The following is a 14665-nucleotide window of genomic DNA, read 5'->3' as shown; positions in this document are numbered from 1 at the left end:
GATATTAAGTGATTTTGTCTGGTGCATGAGCATAGACCAGAACTTAGGTCTTTGAACTCTTGTTAACAGCGTACTGAATTTTAGAAAGTTTTGGGTTTTGAAAAATATAATCTATGTCTAATAACCTAAAGGCTTCATGTATTTTTATTTAAGGCTATGTTTAGTTGTTTTCATTAAATTGATTACATGACCTCTTTTTAATCATACAGATGGCTTTAGAGTACATATAGAATGGGTTTCAAGCTACAGGCAGTAGGGCAAAGCAGATGGGCCTTGCTGTAAACACAGAGAAGTAGATCGTAGATTTCTCTAATTTACATACCCCAAACCTCAGTTCCCTGAGCTGTAAAATGGGGGAAAATAATGCCAATCTATAGGGTGTCTCTGAGGATTTGAAGAAATGTAATGTAAAGTACTTAGCTACTGCCTGCCACATAGCAGTGTATAATACTTGCTAACGAACTCCTTTCCGTTTTAAAGGTAAAGGTTTCAATTTTAATGACTAATACTGGAAAGTACAATTCTGAAATTTGAAAAACACTGTCCCTAAAAATTTCACTATATAGGCACCTTCCTATGTAAGTGTGTGCACATATGAGCTAGATTTGTAGATAATCACTAGCCTATAAGATGAAAAAAATAATAAATTTTTTGGCAATAGTAGAGAACACAACTTTTAAATTACCCTTATGAACATTCTGTTTAATGTAGACCACTGGGGGAAAAATGAGCTGTCACTGGAGGTTAAACTTTATTTTTTTTATGCTGGTATAAGACAGGCATTAGTTTTTCAATGGCAAATGCCACTTGTTTCTAATACCTTCTGGTGCCGGCCCTTCATTCACTTAGATAACTTCTATTAGCTAAAGAAGAAAAAAGTGGAAAGGACATGGGTGTAACATATTGTCTGCTTTCCATATCGGGTCATATAAGGGTGAAAAGAAATTCTTGAACACTGGTTTCATAATTCTTTGATAAAGATTTAGACTGCAAATATGCAATTAAATCATGAGAAAGAATTAAAACTTTAGTAAAATATACTAGAAACACTTGGCTTTATTCTATAAGTGATATTCTAGATTTCTAGATGTGTCAGCTCAACCCTAGATCCCACTCAAAAATGTTTAGTTACTGAACTAGCAAAATACACTTAATGAAATTTTAAGATAGTGTAGACCTTGAAAGTTACATCGTATCAGTACCTCTAGTAAATCAACATGGCATGATCTGGTTATATTTCTTACTCGCTATATCCTCAAATAATATGTTAGAGTTAAGCAGAATCTATATATAAGTTATATTTTAAAGCAAATGTGAAATAAACAGTTAAATGGTTTTCAAAGAGAAACTCTCATCTCTGTTTGTTCATACAGGGTCAAGAAATTACAAATCACTAAAACTGTCCATTACATATGCACCCCTATGGGGACATGTGCTGTCTGGCCTGGACCTTGTCTGGCAGGACTGGGTGGCAGGGTTATATTTACAGTAGGTAAATTCCGACATGTAATTAACTGGCTTGATAATAAAGTCCTTTGTGGTTAGAGTTCTATCAATAAATAACATTGGATATAAAATCTAAAATTCTATGTGGATCTGAATTCATATATTGTAGAACAGGGATAACCTGTGCACTACTGTATCTCTAAGACAAACAGTACTCTGGAAATTTATAATTTAAAAAAAGATAATTCATAAATTAAAATTGTTTATCAAAAAGTCATTTAATTCCTTTAAAAGAATTAAAAGGAATGTGTAATTCCTTTTAATTCTTAGGTTTTTCTAAATTATAGTTGAAGCTTTAGGGGGCCAAATGAGCTTCTGGTAATAGGGTAAAAGCCTCTATTTTCCGATATTGTGCTAATATGTAAGTTCCACTATTTTCAATGCTGGCTTCAGAAATGTCAATAAGCTCTGGTAAGACTGAGTGTTAAGAGTCCCCAATGTTTTATGGTCTTTCCTCCCTCCCTACAATTTTCTTTGCACATCAGGAAGATGTCAAGTGCTTTCACTCAGATAAAAATACTGAAAGAGAAAAGCCAAACTCTTTCTCACTCTGAAGCCTTTGAAATCTTCTAGTAGGCTCAGTTTCTCAGGCACAGACTCCAGATGGTCTAAGGCCACTCGGGTACTCTAGAAAACACAAGGCAAGCAAACATGATGAAAAATTGATTAATACTTTCAGAATCCAAGTACTAAAAATCAGTTGTACCACTGGTATAAGCAGTTCAAGCTGTAGATTTAGAGAGTCAAATAACAAATAGTATGTCTAAGATAAATGTATCTACATGAGAAAAAATTTTTTCAAGAAGAATATGAGATGCATTTGCAAGACTGATTTGAATATAAAGCTCCTCCTAGATAACTGCTTGCAACTGATATACTATCAAACTTTCTATAGAGAATTTCATATTAATTTAAAAACCTGCTTCAGTGAACATCAGAAATAAATCATAAGGTAATACTGAGAAATAGATGAATTTGCAGTTATTTATCTATGGAGCATATTAGAGATCCTCACATGTTGCCATTATAAAGAAGAAAAGAGCTCTCAACAATTATTTTAGTTAAAAAGGAAAAGAGTAGTTCTCAAAAGACTTGGAAGAAATAATCTGAAATTAAATATGTGCGACAGGGACACAAGGTCCTGTTGATTACAAATCAATAACTTCTACAGTCTTTGATTAGCTAGTCACTGATTTACACATACTGATATAACCACTAAGAGGGAATGCTCTGAAAATTATTTCAAAGCAAATGTTGAACTAAGAGGTTAAATGGTAGAATAACCTTGAGACCAGAGACTGTACCATATACACCTCTGTATTCTTAGTCCTGTCACAGGGTAGGCACACAGATAGTAGCTTTTACATTTAAAACGAATTGTAATTATTCAATGAAATAAAAAATAAACCCTAGGGCTGTGCATGGGAAGAAAGTGTCCTGCAGGAACCTGGACATAAGTTTGCACAGAGCTATCAGGAAGTTAGTGACCACCCACTATTCCATGTACTCCCCTACATCTCCCACATGAATGGTTTTGCACAATAGATTATGAATGAAAGTGACATGTGTCACTTCCGGACTGAGACAGTTAAGAGTCTGTGTGTTCCCTTTTCCACCTCACACCCTGCCATAAGGACCCTGGAGGCCACATATTCCAGACGGCAGAGCTACAGGATAGAGGAGAGCCGCCCACCATATTGGACTTAATGTGAGTGAAAAATCAACTTTTATGGTGCTAAGCCGTAAGATTACATGGTTTGTTAGCTACCAATGCATAGCATAGAATTTATTGCAAACAATACCTGAGAATTATGTAACTTAATGATAGGCTAATCAGGTGGTCAAATGGCTTTTTTTCTTTTTCTTTCTTTCTTTTCTTTTCTTTTCTTTTTTTTTTTTGGTGGGAGGAGGCTCCAAATTATATGTGCATCAGGGTTTTTTTCTCAGGGGAGTTCAATTTTTTTGGAACTAGCCTGGGTTAGGAACTGGTGTTCTTATCGTCTGGTATACTCACTTTCATTTACTCTTCCTATCCCTATCTCACCCTGATGCTCTGTCTTCACCTCCCATCCAGAGCTTCTCCAGAGCATAGCCTTACATCTCCTGCAGGGTTTCTGGAGGAGCAGGGATGGAGACAGACAGTGGAGGGTCTAACTCTTCCCTGAAGACACTTTCAATGTACTCATTTCCAGTCTCTCCTTCTGCAATCAAAGGGTACCACTAGCTCAAAAGCCTTTCAGAAATTCTACAGGGTGAATAAAATTTGCTTTCCATAGCTATCCCCTTGACAGGCATTTGGGTTTCACGTCTGTCATGAGGCATTTTACCCTTTTTCTTTCGATGTTCTTTGACTTGGCATTATAGATGTCTTCTAGTTGTCAACATGTAAACCACCGTTTCTATCTCTTCATATTTGTATTCTTCTAATGTGATTTTTGAGAGAGTAGTAGAAACATCCTTACTTTGGCCATTTTGAAATTGGAAGTTGTACGTGCTGTTTCTTCACATTCATAACTTTTCAAGTTCCACTTAAGCTTCCTTTTCGAGTTCCATTTAAAAGATTTAGTATTTTGTTCCTTCCGATTAACACTTACATTGTTAGTCTTTTTTTGTGGCGTGTGCTCAACTCAAACTGCCATGCATTTTAAATAGCATTATTTAATTATTTCATGAATAGGAAAGATTAATCAAAATAACATGTTTCTTAGAGACAGACTCACAGACATAGAGAACAGGCCCGTGGTTGCCGGGGGTTGAAGGGATGGGGTCGGGGGGTGCGGAGGGATGGACTGGGAAGTTGGGGTCAGTGGTTGCAAACTATTTACACACAGAATGGATAAACAACAAGGTCCTACTGTAGAGCCCAGGGAACTATATTCAATATCCTGAGATATACCATAATGGAAAAGAATATAAAAAAAATGTGTATATATATGTATAACTGAGTCACTGCTATACAGCAGAAATTAACACAACATTGTAAATCAACTATACTTCAATTAAAAAAATGACATGTTTCTTAACATAGGCCCTAATGTGTAGATTTAGGAGAACTAGTAGTTTTAGTCACCATATGTGCTATATTCATTTAAATAGTAAAATTATAGCTTTCCTCAAGAATTATATTGGCCCTTGAATAGTAAAATCCAAATCAATGCCATGGTGATTTTAAAGCAAAATTTTATGCATTGGATAAAATCTTCTTCATAAACAATGGTTTCGGTACAACTTGTAGTTTTAAAACTTTATTTCCTTTTTTTCATCCCATAATTTTTTTCATTCAAAAGTGACCCTCTGAACCTGGGTTAAATATGTTATACTTATTTTGATCTTAAAATAAGCAAATGATCTCTTTCCCTACTGTAAAGCTAGCAGGTTATGCAAATATTTTTGCTTAAAATTTTCAATCAATCAGGTGATGCATTAAAAAGGTTTTTTCCTAGCATGTTTACACATACTGGTTTATTCTATTTGATTATGTTTTGGGGGTACATATTCAAACGGCTACTTTTTTTTGAGTAAACCTTCAACCTTAAAAATTTGCTTGGCTTCTTCTTTCTTAACCGGTTATTTTTCTACTTCCCTCCCCTAACCCCCCGCGCCTCCATTAACATCTTTATACTTTCTCTTCATCTATTGTAGATGTGATTATTTTATATTCCATTTATGGATTGTTTCTCAATATCTTGCTCAATATCAGAAATACTTTCTGGTACACATGTCCTTCTCTTCATCCTTATATTCTAGTCAGTTAAGTAACACCAAATGTATATCTAGATACCACAGAAAGATCCATAAGACGTAGGTGGCACACTTTCTCTTCTGCAGGAACTTTAAATTTACTGAGGGAGAATATGCATATGTAAAAGATGTAAGAATTATACAAAGAAAAAAGTTAATTGCATTTATTTTAAGGAAATTACATGTACAGATGCTGAGATTTCTAAGGCATCTGCAACAATAAGACATAAAGTAATGAAGATAATGAGTCCAGGCCTGCAGTCACCTCAGGTCTCATAATTTCATGATTAAGTGGTATTTGGAGAGTACGTTTATTTTCTGGCCTTCTCTCCCTCTATATGCATGTTAGTGTGCTTAAACCTACCACGTTGTCATATAGACTTAAAAAGTATGCATATGCACGTTCAAACTCCGTCTTTTTTTTTTTTTCCGTCTTTTGTTTTTTAATGTGAGATTGGCTGGCATCCTGTGCTTAGAGTCTTGTCACATTACATGGCATTTCAAGTTCACTTTTCCCCAAAAGCTAACTGTGCTAGAGAGACAAGAACTAATAGCAGATGGGAAGTCTAAATAGGGAACTTGCTTGGATTTTAAAGGTGCCAATGAGGACCTACTGCATGCTATTTCCTAGGGCAAAATATCTCATGCAGTCAGGGAACCTTTTTATTTTTTAAGTTGATTAATTACTTCTGCCTTACATGGTCGAATGCATTAAAGGGCACATATAAGTCTCCACTGGTAGAATTAAGGGAACAATTTCTCAAGTTTATGAATAATGGCACCAGGAAATGACAGGTGCTTAACCTGTCTTTAATTTTCTTAAATCAATTTTCTAGAAGAACTAAATTGGACATTCACATAGGGGTTTAAAGAGTGTTTCTCTTTTGAAAATGTTACAAGATAATAAATTTCATATCTAATTTGAAAACAGAGAAATTCACAATTAAGACTCCATTTCATAAAAAACTGATACAATACGCTGATTATAGTACTTGCTTTATCTCAGAGGCTTAAGGAGCTGGACTTCCACTGGCCTAGGAAGCAAATGATCAATTACTCCTAATCCTGTTTAGTAGGATAATGAAAGACTAACTATAAAAATGTAATTCAGGGGCTTCCCTGGTGGCGCAGTGGTTGAGAGTCCGCCTGCCGATGCAGGGGACGCGGGTTCGTGCCCCGGTCCAGGAAGATCCCACATGCCGCGGAGCAGCTAGGCCCGTGAGCCATGGCCGCTGAGCCTGCGCGTCTGGAGCCTGTGCTCTGTAACGGGAGAGGCCACAACAGTGAGAGGCCCACGTACCGCAAAAAAAAAAAAAGTAATTCAATTTTGAATACAATTCTTAATCCTCATTCCACTGTATAATGTAGATACTAAGGTTATCCCCATTTTACAGATGAGACAACTGAGGACCAAAGTGTAAATAACTTCCTCACAGTCATGTGGTGGCAAAACTGGTATGCAAATCCAAGCAGTCTGAATGCAGAAATGTCAGTGTTATTATATAAATATTTTCATGGCAAATCACCAATTGAAAAGGACAGCAACCAGTAGCTGTAATAGTGCATGCTTTAGGTAAATTCCTAATCCCTTGTTAGCTATCAACTCTTAGCAGCTAGAATTTTGAAGATATGTCCTTGATGAGCTTGTTTCTGGAAAAAGAAGTCTTAAGATGAACCCAGGAAGAATTTCATCTTGCCAGTGCTGAAGGGTCTGTGCTCAAGACCATGCATCCAATATATATACACACACAAGGGGTCAGGACAGTCTTTCTGTTGATTAGAGGACGTTAGGTATGAGATTGAGTTTTATGATACTAATACCCCCTTTTCTTTTTTTGTAACATTTAGCACTAGGATAGCACACTATCTGTCCACAAGAGGTGCTTCAACAAATGTTGGCCACATAAAGACAAAGGCAGAGTTACCGTGTTCTAATCAACCCGCTGAATCTTGACCTCTGTATTAAAAACCTAGAAGCAAAAGTTTGCTATTTCATTTATTTTCTCTAGACTAAGGGCAAGATCCAGTGGTGGAAATAACAGTGAAATTCAGAAGTCCTGTCTGTTAGGACTTCCGGCTTCTGTGCGTACGGGCGTGTTTAGATACCTGTTGGAAGGGGCAATGAATCAGCTGGCAATTTTACTATTCCAAAATCTTCAACAACACACACCAAACTGCTGTGGGGTTGAACAGTTTGTACTGGTCCACAGTATATTTTTCTTCAGGTGTTCCTTTGCTTCAGACTTGAGGGAAATTGAATAATATAGTATGACAACATAAGTAGCAGCTATTAGGAATTAGAAGGGGCTTCACTGCAATTCTTAGATTCCTGTCTCCTGTAGAGAAAGCTGACGAAGCAGAATATACTTTTCTTTGTAAAAATGTACATGTTATTTTCTTATTAACCTATAACAACCACCATTTTCTTATAGTGCTATTGAAATCATATATTTTGAGGTTCTGGATGATACATAAAGGATATGGTGTCTATATTTTTATTTTAAAAATGTGTGTGCATTTTTGGCACTATATAGATATTAAATACATGAGGTTATGAAGTGGTTTATTTGGGTTCAAAAATGCAATTCCATTTCATTTGGAAAGAGATTCACTTAAAAACTTTTTTGACAAATGGCTGAAAGATGGTAAAAGGACCTGAGTAAACAAGTTTGAAGGAGAGGAAGAGTGAGATCATGAAAAAGAGAGACTGTCTGCCTTTTCACTTGAGGTGACTAGATCCAGCACAGCTATATTGGCTTCACAGGGTCCTCTTTTCATCCAAACTGTATGACAGCTGGAACCAAGTGAAAAAGTAGCAGAGGCTGGGCTGGCAAAGTCATTTCGTAGACACACATCCTTCAAAGAGCCTCAGAGCTCAAAGTCATGTGGATTTCTTGGAATATCAGAGGAGTCCTCTATTTCTAGATTGTGTACTTTTGATACCAAGCAGGACCCTGTGGGGCTCCTGGGCACAAAAGCCTTTCTGTGTCCTCCATGTCTCGATAACAGGAAATAGGCTTCATTCAGCCTCCATGACCTTCCCTGAGTTCCAGTGAGAAGGTTCAAACAGTTGCTAATTAGGGAAGGGAGGGGATGTGGAGACAAGGGAGGAACAGTCAAGAGAAACAAAAATGCAGCCTCGGGGCAGGGTTCTTGTTCTCCATTAAGGGATATACATATATAACAATATCTGAGCTGTTCTGCAGATACTGAAAGCCCCACAAGGTGGGAGAAATTAATGGTATGCTGCTCTCAAGCAGGCAGACCCCAGACGGGTTGGAACCAGAAGGTTGATGATGCTAACTCCCACTTACCTTACCACCAACCAATCAGAAGAGTGTCTGCGAGCTGATCACACCCTCTCTGAACCATTACCGTGAAACTTCTCACTATCGCCTCCATGTTGAGACACACAGTTTTTGAGGCACAAGCCCGCTGTGGCCCCTTTGCCTGGCAAAGCAGTAAAGCTGTTCTTTTCTACTTCACCCAAAACTCTTGTCTCCAAGATTTAATTTGGTGTCAGGGTACAGAGGCCGGGTATGGCTTCACTTTAAGAGAGTTTTAAAAATCAGACACCCACTTAGAAGTGTTTACATGTGTCTCAGGGTAAGAGGGTACATAAGGCTTGTTAAAAAGACAAACAAAAAAAACCACCAGTTAATGTGGCAATATGGCATCAGTGACTTTTGTCAACAACAAATTCTATTTGTCTTCATATAATACCATTCTAATCAAACATGGTAGAAGATCTCCTTTAAAAAGCACAAATTTATGAAATTTGAGAATAGGTAGAATATCTTCACTAGAAAATTTGAATAAAGAAGACTTTCTAGGTATTTTCCAACTCTCATTCACAGTAATTTTTTTCAGTGAAGAACTATAAAAAACGTACAGAATCTGTCATTCCAGGTTATTGCTTTCTTGTTTCTAGACATAACCAAATGATGAGTTATCTTATTATTAGCTTAATTTGGGGATTTTTTTTCAATAAGAGAACACCAAGAATGAGCTGAAGGAGAAAGGAATACAGAAGGAATAAAGAAACATATCTCTTCCCCTTGAGATCCCCTCTTTAAATATTTTTCCTGATATAAAGGAAAAATAACACACAAAGAATAGTGAGGACTAGTTTAGTGTCCTCTGTATGCTAGATAACGAACTGGGCCCTTACAACCAGTCTATAAGGAGGAGGGTCTTGAGATACACACTTTAATTTCTGTGAAATCACTTCATTTCTTAAAATTGAAAACTAAATGCCCTCAACAAAGGAAAGAAATTTAAGAACTTTTGCCCCCAAAATGTGATTGCATGTTAATAATGGGCAAACAGTATAAGCAAGTGTTTGCTGAAAGAGACAGAGTTTAGCAATTTCTGCTTAAGGTGGCAGATAAAGAAACTATGCTTGTGGGATTTACTGGTCCCAGTCACGTGTTTCAAGCTGGCTGATGGAGGACAGTGGTGAGGTGGAAGGGATGCTGAACCAGAAGTCAGCCTATCTCATTTGTGGAGATGCACAGTTCCAGCAACATTAATTGTATTTTGTGGTTTCCCCTGCCCTTCTAAGCTTCGGTCTTTTATTTGCAAAATGGGGATAAATAATGATGGTCTTTATTATCCCATACTCATAGAGTAACTGTGATAATCAAGTAAGAGTGAATGTGAAAGTACATTGAAAACTGTCAAGTACTTTCTAAATAGTATTAAAAAAAACCTGATTCTGTGAAATAATGTCAGCTCAAGGGTTCTCAAATGGAGAAAAGGAGGTCAGTGACAATCTAAATTTGACAATCTAAAATTACTAATAAAAATTAGTCAACAGAGTACAAAGCAGAAACAAGGCAAACTTAATTAAAACTATATCCAATATTTAGAAATACATTACTGTTCTAAAGACATCATCCAAAACATAAAAATAATAGAATTGTAATGGCACGCAAATTAATTTTGTACATACTGTGCCCTCGGTGGAGAATGTTCCCTGCAGTCTCCTTATCTGGTTAAAACTTTTCCCCCCAACATTATGAGCATTTTCAAGCATACAGGAAATCTGAAAGAAATTTACGGAGATCACACAAATACCCACCACCTAAGTTCTACTATTAACATTTTGTTATATTTGCTTTATCACATATTCATCTATCCATCCCCACGTCTATCCATTAACCCAACTTATTTTTTGGATGCATTACAAAGTAAACTGTGTACATTAGTACACTTTACCCTAAAGACTTCAGCATGCATACCATTAATTCCACTTGAATATGTTTAATGTAAAATTTACATTAATTTGTAATGAAATGTATAAATCTTAAGTGAACTGGTTAATTTTCATTATCTTTCATCACTTCCTCAGGGAAGGCACCCATGCCTTCACTGATTTCTGTCAAATAAGCTCTCAGTTAAATCATGAGCCTTTCCTTTGCAACAAGTATTAGAGTACTAGTGTTCCATTTATTTGTGCGGTTATTTAATTAATGCTTGTGTTGACACTGGGCAGTAAGCATCCTCCGGGTGGGGAATGTCTGTGTTTGTTCCCCACTGTACCCACAGTCCACCCAGTGCTTCCACAGGAAAGGTATTCAATAACTGCTTCTTGAGTGAACGAATGCAATTTACTCAACGAAGGGGAGGGATTTATCCATTTATTCAATCTGCAAGCATTTACTAAACACTGACTCTATAGCAGACACTGTTCTACAGGTGAGCTGAGGGAGGGCCCAAGATGAGGCTGAAGATGCCTATGGTAAGATCTTACAGAGCCTTTAGGCCACAGTGAAGTAAGTGTATTTAATTCTGAATGAGACAGAAGGTCTTCTGAGGGTTTTCAGCAGAGGAGTGACATGCTCTAAAAGGAACTTCTGATGCTGTTTGCAGACTGCTGGCCCCTGGGCCCCAAGCAAGGGAAGAATTGGTGCAGTTTGGGAGTATTGTGAGAAGGGGGCAAGGCGTCTCACTCCCAGGTTGGGGACCTGCTGAGCAGTGGAAACTCTGAGACCCACATCAGGGGTACCATCTGGGTGGCGTTCCCTGAGAAATTTATTGGGAGAATGTACTGAAACCCCAGAAGGGCAATGGTGCCACATCTAAAGCTCTTGATTTACCCCAAATACTCTTACATCTCAAGAATAGTCATTCTGACCATAAACTTCTGAAAATGTCTTAAATGTCCACAAAATAGTTTCTCTAATAATGATAGATTATTTAGATTACTCAGATAATATTTTTATTTGTGGTAGCCTTCTGTTTAAGGACATCAAGATATATTCGAGGCAGCAAGGTACAGTGGAAAAGATCACTGAGTAGCAATCAGGAGATAAAAAGTTATATCTCAGGTTTGCCATTACCAGTTATATGAACTTGGGAAAATCATTTAACCCATGGATCTCAGTTTCCAAATCAGGAAAATGGGAAAGAAGGATCTAAAAATCTCTAAGAGCCCTTCTGGCTCTAGATTTAGTCTGCTGTAGCTTTAACTTCTTCCCATAGTAGGTTGGGAGCTTGAAAGGTTGGAAAGAGTAAGAAAACTGGCTTTCTATAAAAAGAAAGTAAAATAAGGAGAAAACCATTTAGGGATTACTATGTACCCAAGAACACCTGAGGGGTGGAAAAACCTTCATTCTTCTGTGGCAGAAAGCAAAGTCAATGACTGCATAAGGAAACCAGGAAGAAAGATATTTCTGTCATCTTGGGTATTTGCCCTATCAAATTACTAACTCCAAATATTTGTCATTTTGTATTTTTAGAACAGATACTTCCAAAAGCAGGCAAAGAACTTGCTTTTCTTTTTTCTTTTTCCATTTTATAACTGTCCTAATTAAAAAAAAATTAAAACAGAAAAAAGATTTTACAGTTTTGCCCTCATCTAGAGGCTGCTAATTAGCTTCTGGTTCTATTACCATAAATGTTATTCCATATTTTTGCTTCTGTCAAAGTTTCTGTGCCATCATGACTTTGCACACTGTGGACCAAACAAATGTTGCTGCCATTCTGGTAAACAACAAATGTAGCCTTGCCAGCAATCCATCAGCCAATGCAGCCACCTCCAATGATGTGCCCTGAGGGGAATTCAGGATGGAGATAAACAGGATACTGGCCCTAGATAGTTAAGATGCATATCTAAGCAATAATTTCAATGAACCTGGACTCATTCATCTTCCCATACATAGAAAAAACACTAAAATCATTAACTTGAGATGGCTGTTTTTTGTGATTAGCAGCAATCTTTCGATGTTTGACTCTTTCTTTTTTTTTTTTCCCAGCAAAAACTCCTATATATCTTGGCTCCTTCCTTACCTCTTTGAAACAGTTCCTCAGAGCTGTCTGAGAGCCTATATCCCAATTATATAGTCCTCAGTAAGATTACCAAAGAAAACATAATTCTCGACTTTTAGGTTGTGCTTTTTTGTTTGTTTTGTTTTTTCAGTCGACAACGTAAAGGCCCATCTGTCTGGAATATCCTCTACACGCTGCTTTAATTAGCCCACTGATTGTCCTTCTGCAAGACTTGGCTTGGTTATACCTCCTCTAACATGGCAGTTAAAAGCATGGCCTCTTGAGTGGTCCGAGTTGAAACCCTGATTTAGTCTCCTACTGGCCACGTGTGCCTACGGAAGTTCCTGATCCTTCTGCACTGGGACTCAGTTTCTTCACCTATAAACAGGAATGATAATAACACCCATAGCGTAGAACTATTTTAAGGATCAAATATATTAACATATGTAAAGTACTCAGAATGGGGAAGGGCACTAGTAAGCACTCAATAAACACTAGCTATTGTTACAACGATAATACTAGTGATTATTCCGTGAACATCTCTCCTAAAGTGTGTGTTGGGTACCCATCCTCAGAGCTTCCCATGCACACACATGCCTCCTATCACCTGCCTAATCGCTTCCTGTCTATTTGTCCCTTTCAGCAGACAGCAAATTTCTTAAAGGCAGGACTATATTCTTCCTTTATATCCAGGTCTGAGTACTTGCTATTACACACAATAGATTTTAGTTTTATGGGGGAAAAGAAAACAAAAAACCTTCTCAACGCAAAGATCAATAAATACTCATTTAGAACTTATAAATGTTGTAGAAACATATATGTAGCACAAATTATTTTCTAAAAGTATTTAAAACCTGACTTGAGGGACAGTGAATGTTTTTAAACACTCAAAATTAAATAAACAAATGGAAGAAAACGAGGGACAGTAAAGTTGAGTTGGATGGTCCAGACAGAGTAAAAGAGAGGAAGATGAGAATAAAATCTTTTGTGGGCCTAATAATGTCCTAATAAGGAAATGTGGGATGTGAACAGCAAACTGTCTCTGTGGATGAGCTGACAGGGGCTTAGCCACTTGAGGCCACGAAGACACTGGTCACAGGGCAGATACTGAGAAATGCTAATCATTTCCCTGAATACTGCAAGGCCCTTGCCCCAAGCCCTCAAGATATGCGAAAGCAGGCAATCACATTTGCCTCTTCCATATTTAACATGGAACAGAGGGTCCTGATATGGAACACTGATAAGGAATGATAATTGTTCTGGCTGAGGTAGGGTCCAGGCTAATTTACTTAAAAGCTCCTTGGTGAGGTGAACATAATTAACCTTCTCTGTTCTCAAAGTAAAGGGTTATTTTCTTTTAAAGAGTTGTCCTGTGTTCTAAAAAGGAACGACAAAACAAATTAATCATTTTCCATTACTCGGCACACAGCACTTGGATGCTGAGAGAGCATGTGAACAGTTAATCCGCCTATATGGATGAGTTTCTGGTGACAGGCAGATCAGATCTAAATAGAAATCAGGCAAGGTATTTTATTTTTATCATTGGGCTTTGAGACTTAATTCAAAAATAACTGAGACCAACTCTGACTATACTTTTAAAGTTTGCTTTCATAATTAATCCTTTTTTGAACACTTAGAAACACTCTTTTGGATCCTGTACAAAGCATTTCCCTGGCCGACTGCTGCCAAAGCAGACAGAAGCAGAGACTATCTAGAATCCTTCAAAACTATTGAAAATTCAACTGAACTATCTCTTAAGGCCATACTTAGTTCAAAGTACCAGTAATTTGAAGTTATAGCAATACATTTTGGAAGACAGCTCACCTAAACAAGTAATGTTAAAGGTGAATTCTAAGTATGTTTGAGAGGCTCTGTTAAGGTATGTCCTGAATGGCTGAACAGAAGGGCAAGAGAGGATAGATGAAGTATATGTAAGCAAAAGTATATATTTTTAAATAAATTCATCTAGTTTCTGAATTTGCAAGCCCTGGCTGAGAAAGATGGACCATGAAAGCCACTGGGCATTACACAACTGACAATATTATTTGATGAGCAAATTCATCTGACATTTGCCACAAACAATCGTCTTCCTGAAACTTCAATTGCTAGAAAGGTTTTTTTCTTTTTTCCAAATGAAAGCCATGTA

The 14665-nt window shown here is 37.2% G+C and overlaps 1 protein-coding gene across 1 annotated transcript in view; it reads right to left on the bottom strand.

The window, feature by feature from the left end:
* CEP128 (centrosomal protein 128) overlaps nucleotides 1–14665 on the bottom strand; it is a 435188-nt gene that overhangs the window by 20809 nt on the left and 399714 nt on the right. Inside the window, exon 21 of the mRNA XM_060003365.1 lies at nucleotides 2056–2133. Coding sequence (XP_059859348.1) covers nucleotides 2056–2133 — 78 coding nt within the window. The remainder of the gene's footprint in view (nucleotides 1–2055; nucleotides 2134–14665) is intronic.

The sequence above is a fragment of the Delphinus delphis genome, chromosome 2, assembly GCF_949987515.2.
Source record: "Delphinus delphis chromosome 2, mDelDel1.2, whole genome shotgun sequence".
NCBI classification, from domain to species: Eukaryota; Metazoa; Chordata; class Mammalia; order Artiodactyla; family Delphinidae; genus Delphinus; species Delphinus delphis.
This window is presented reverse-complemented; position numbering and strand designations above follow the sequence as displayed.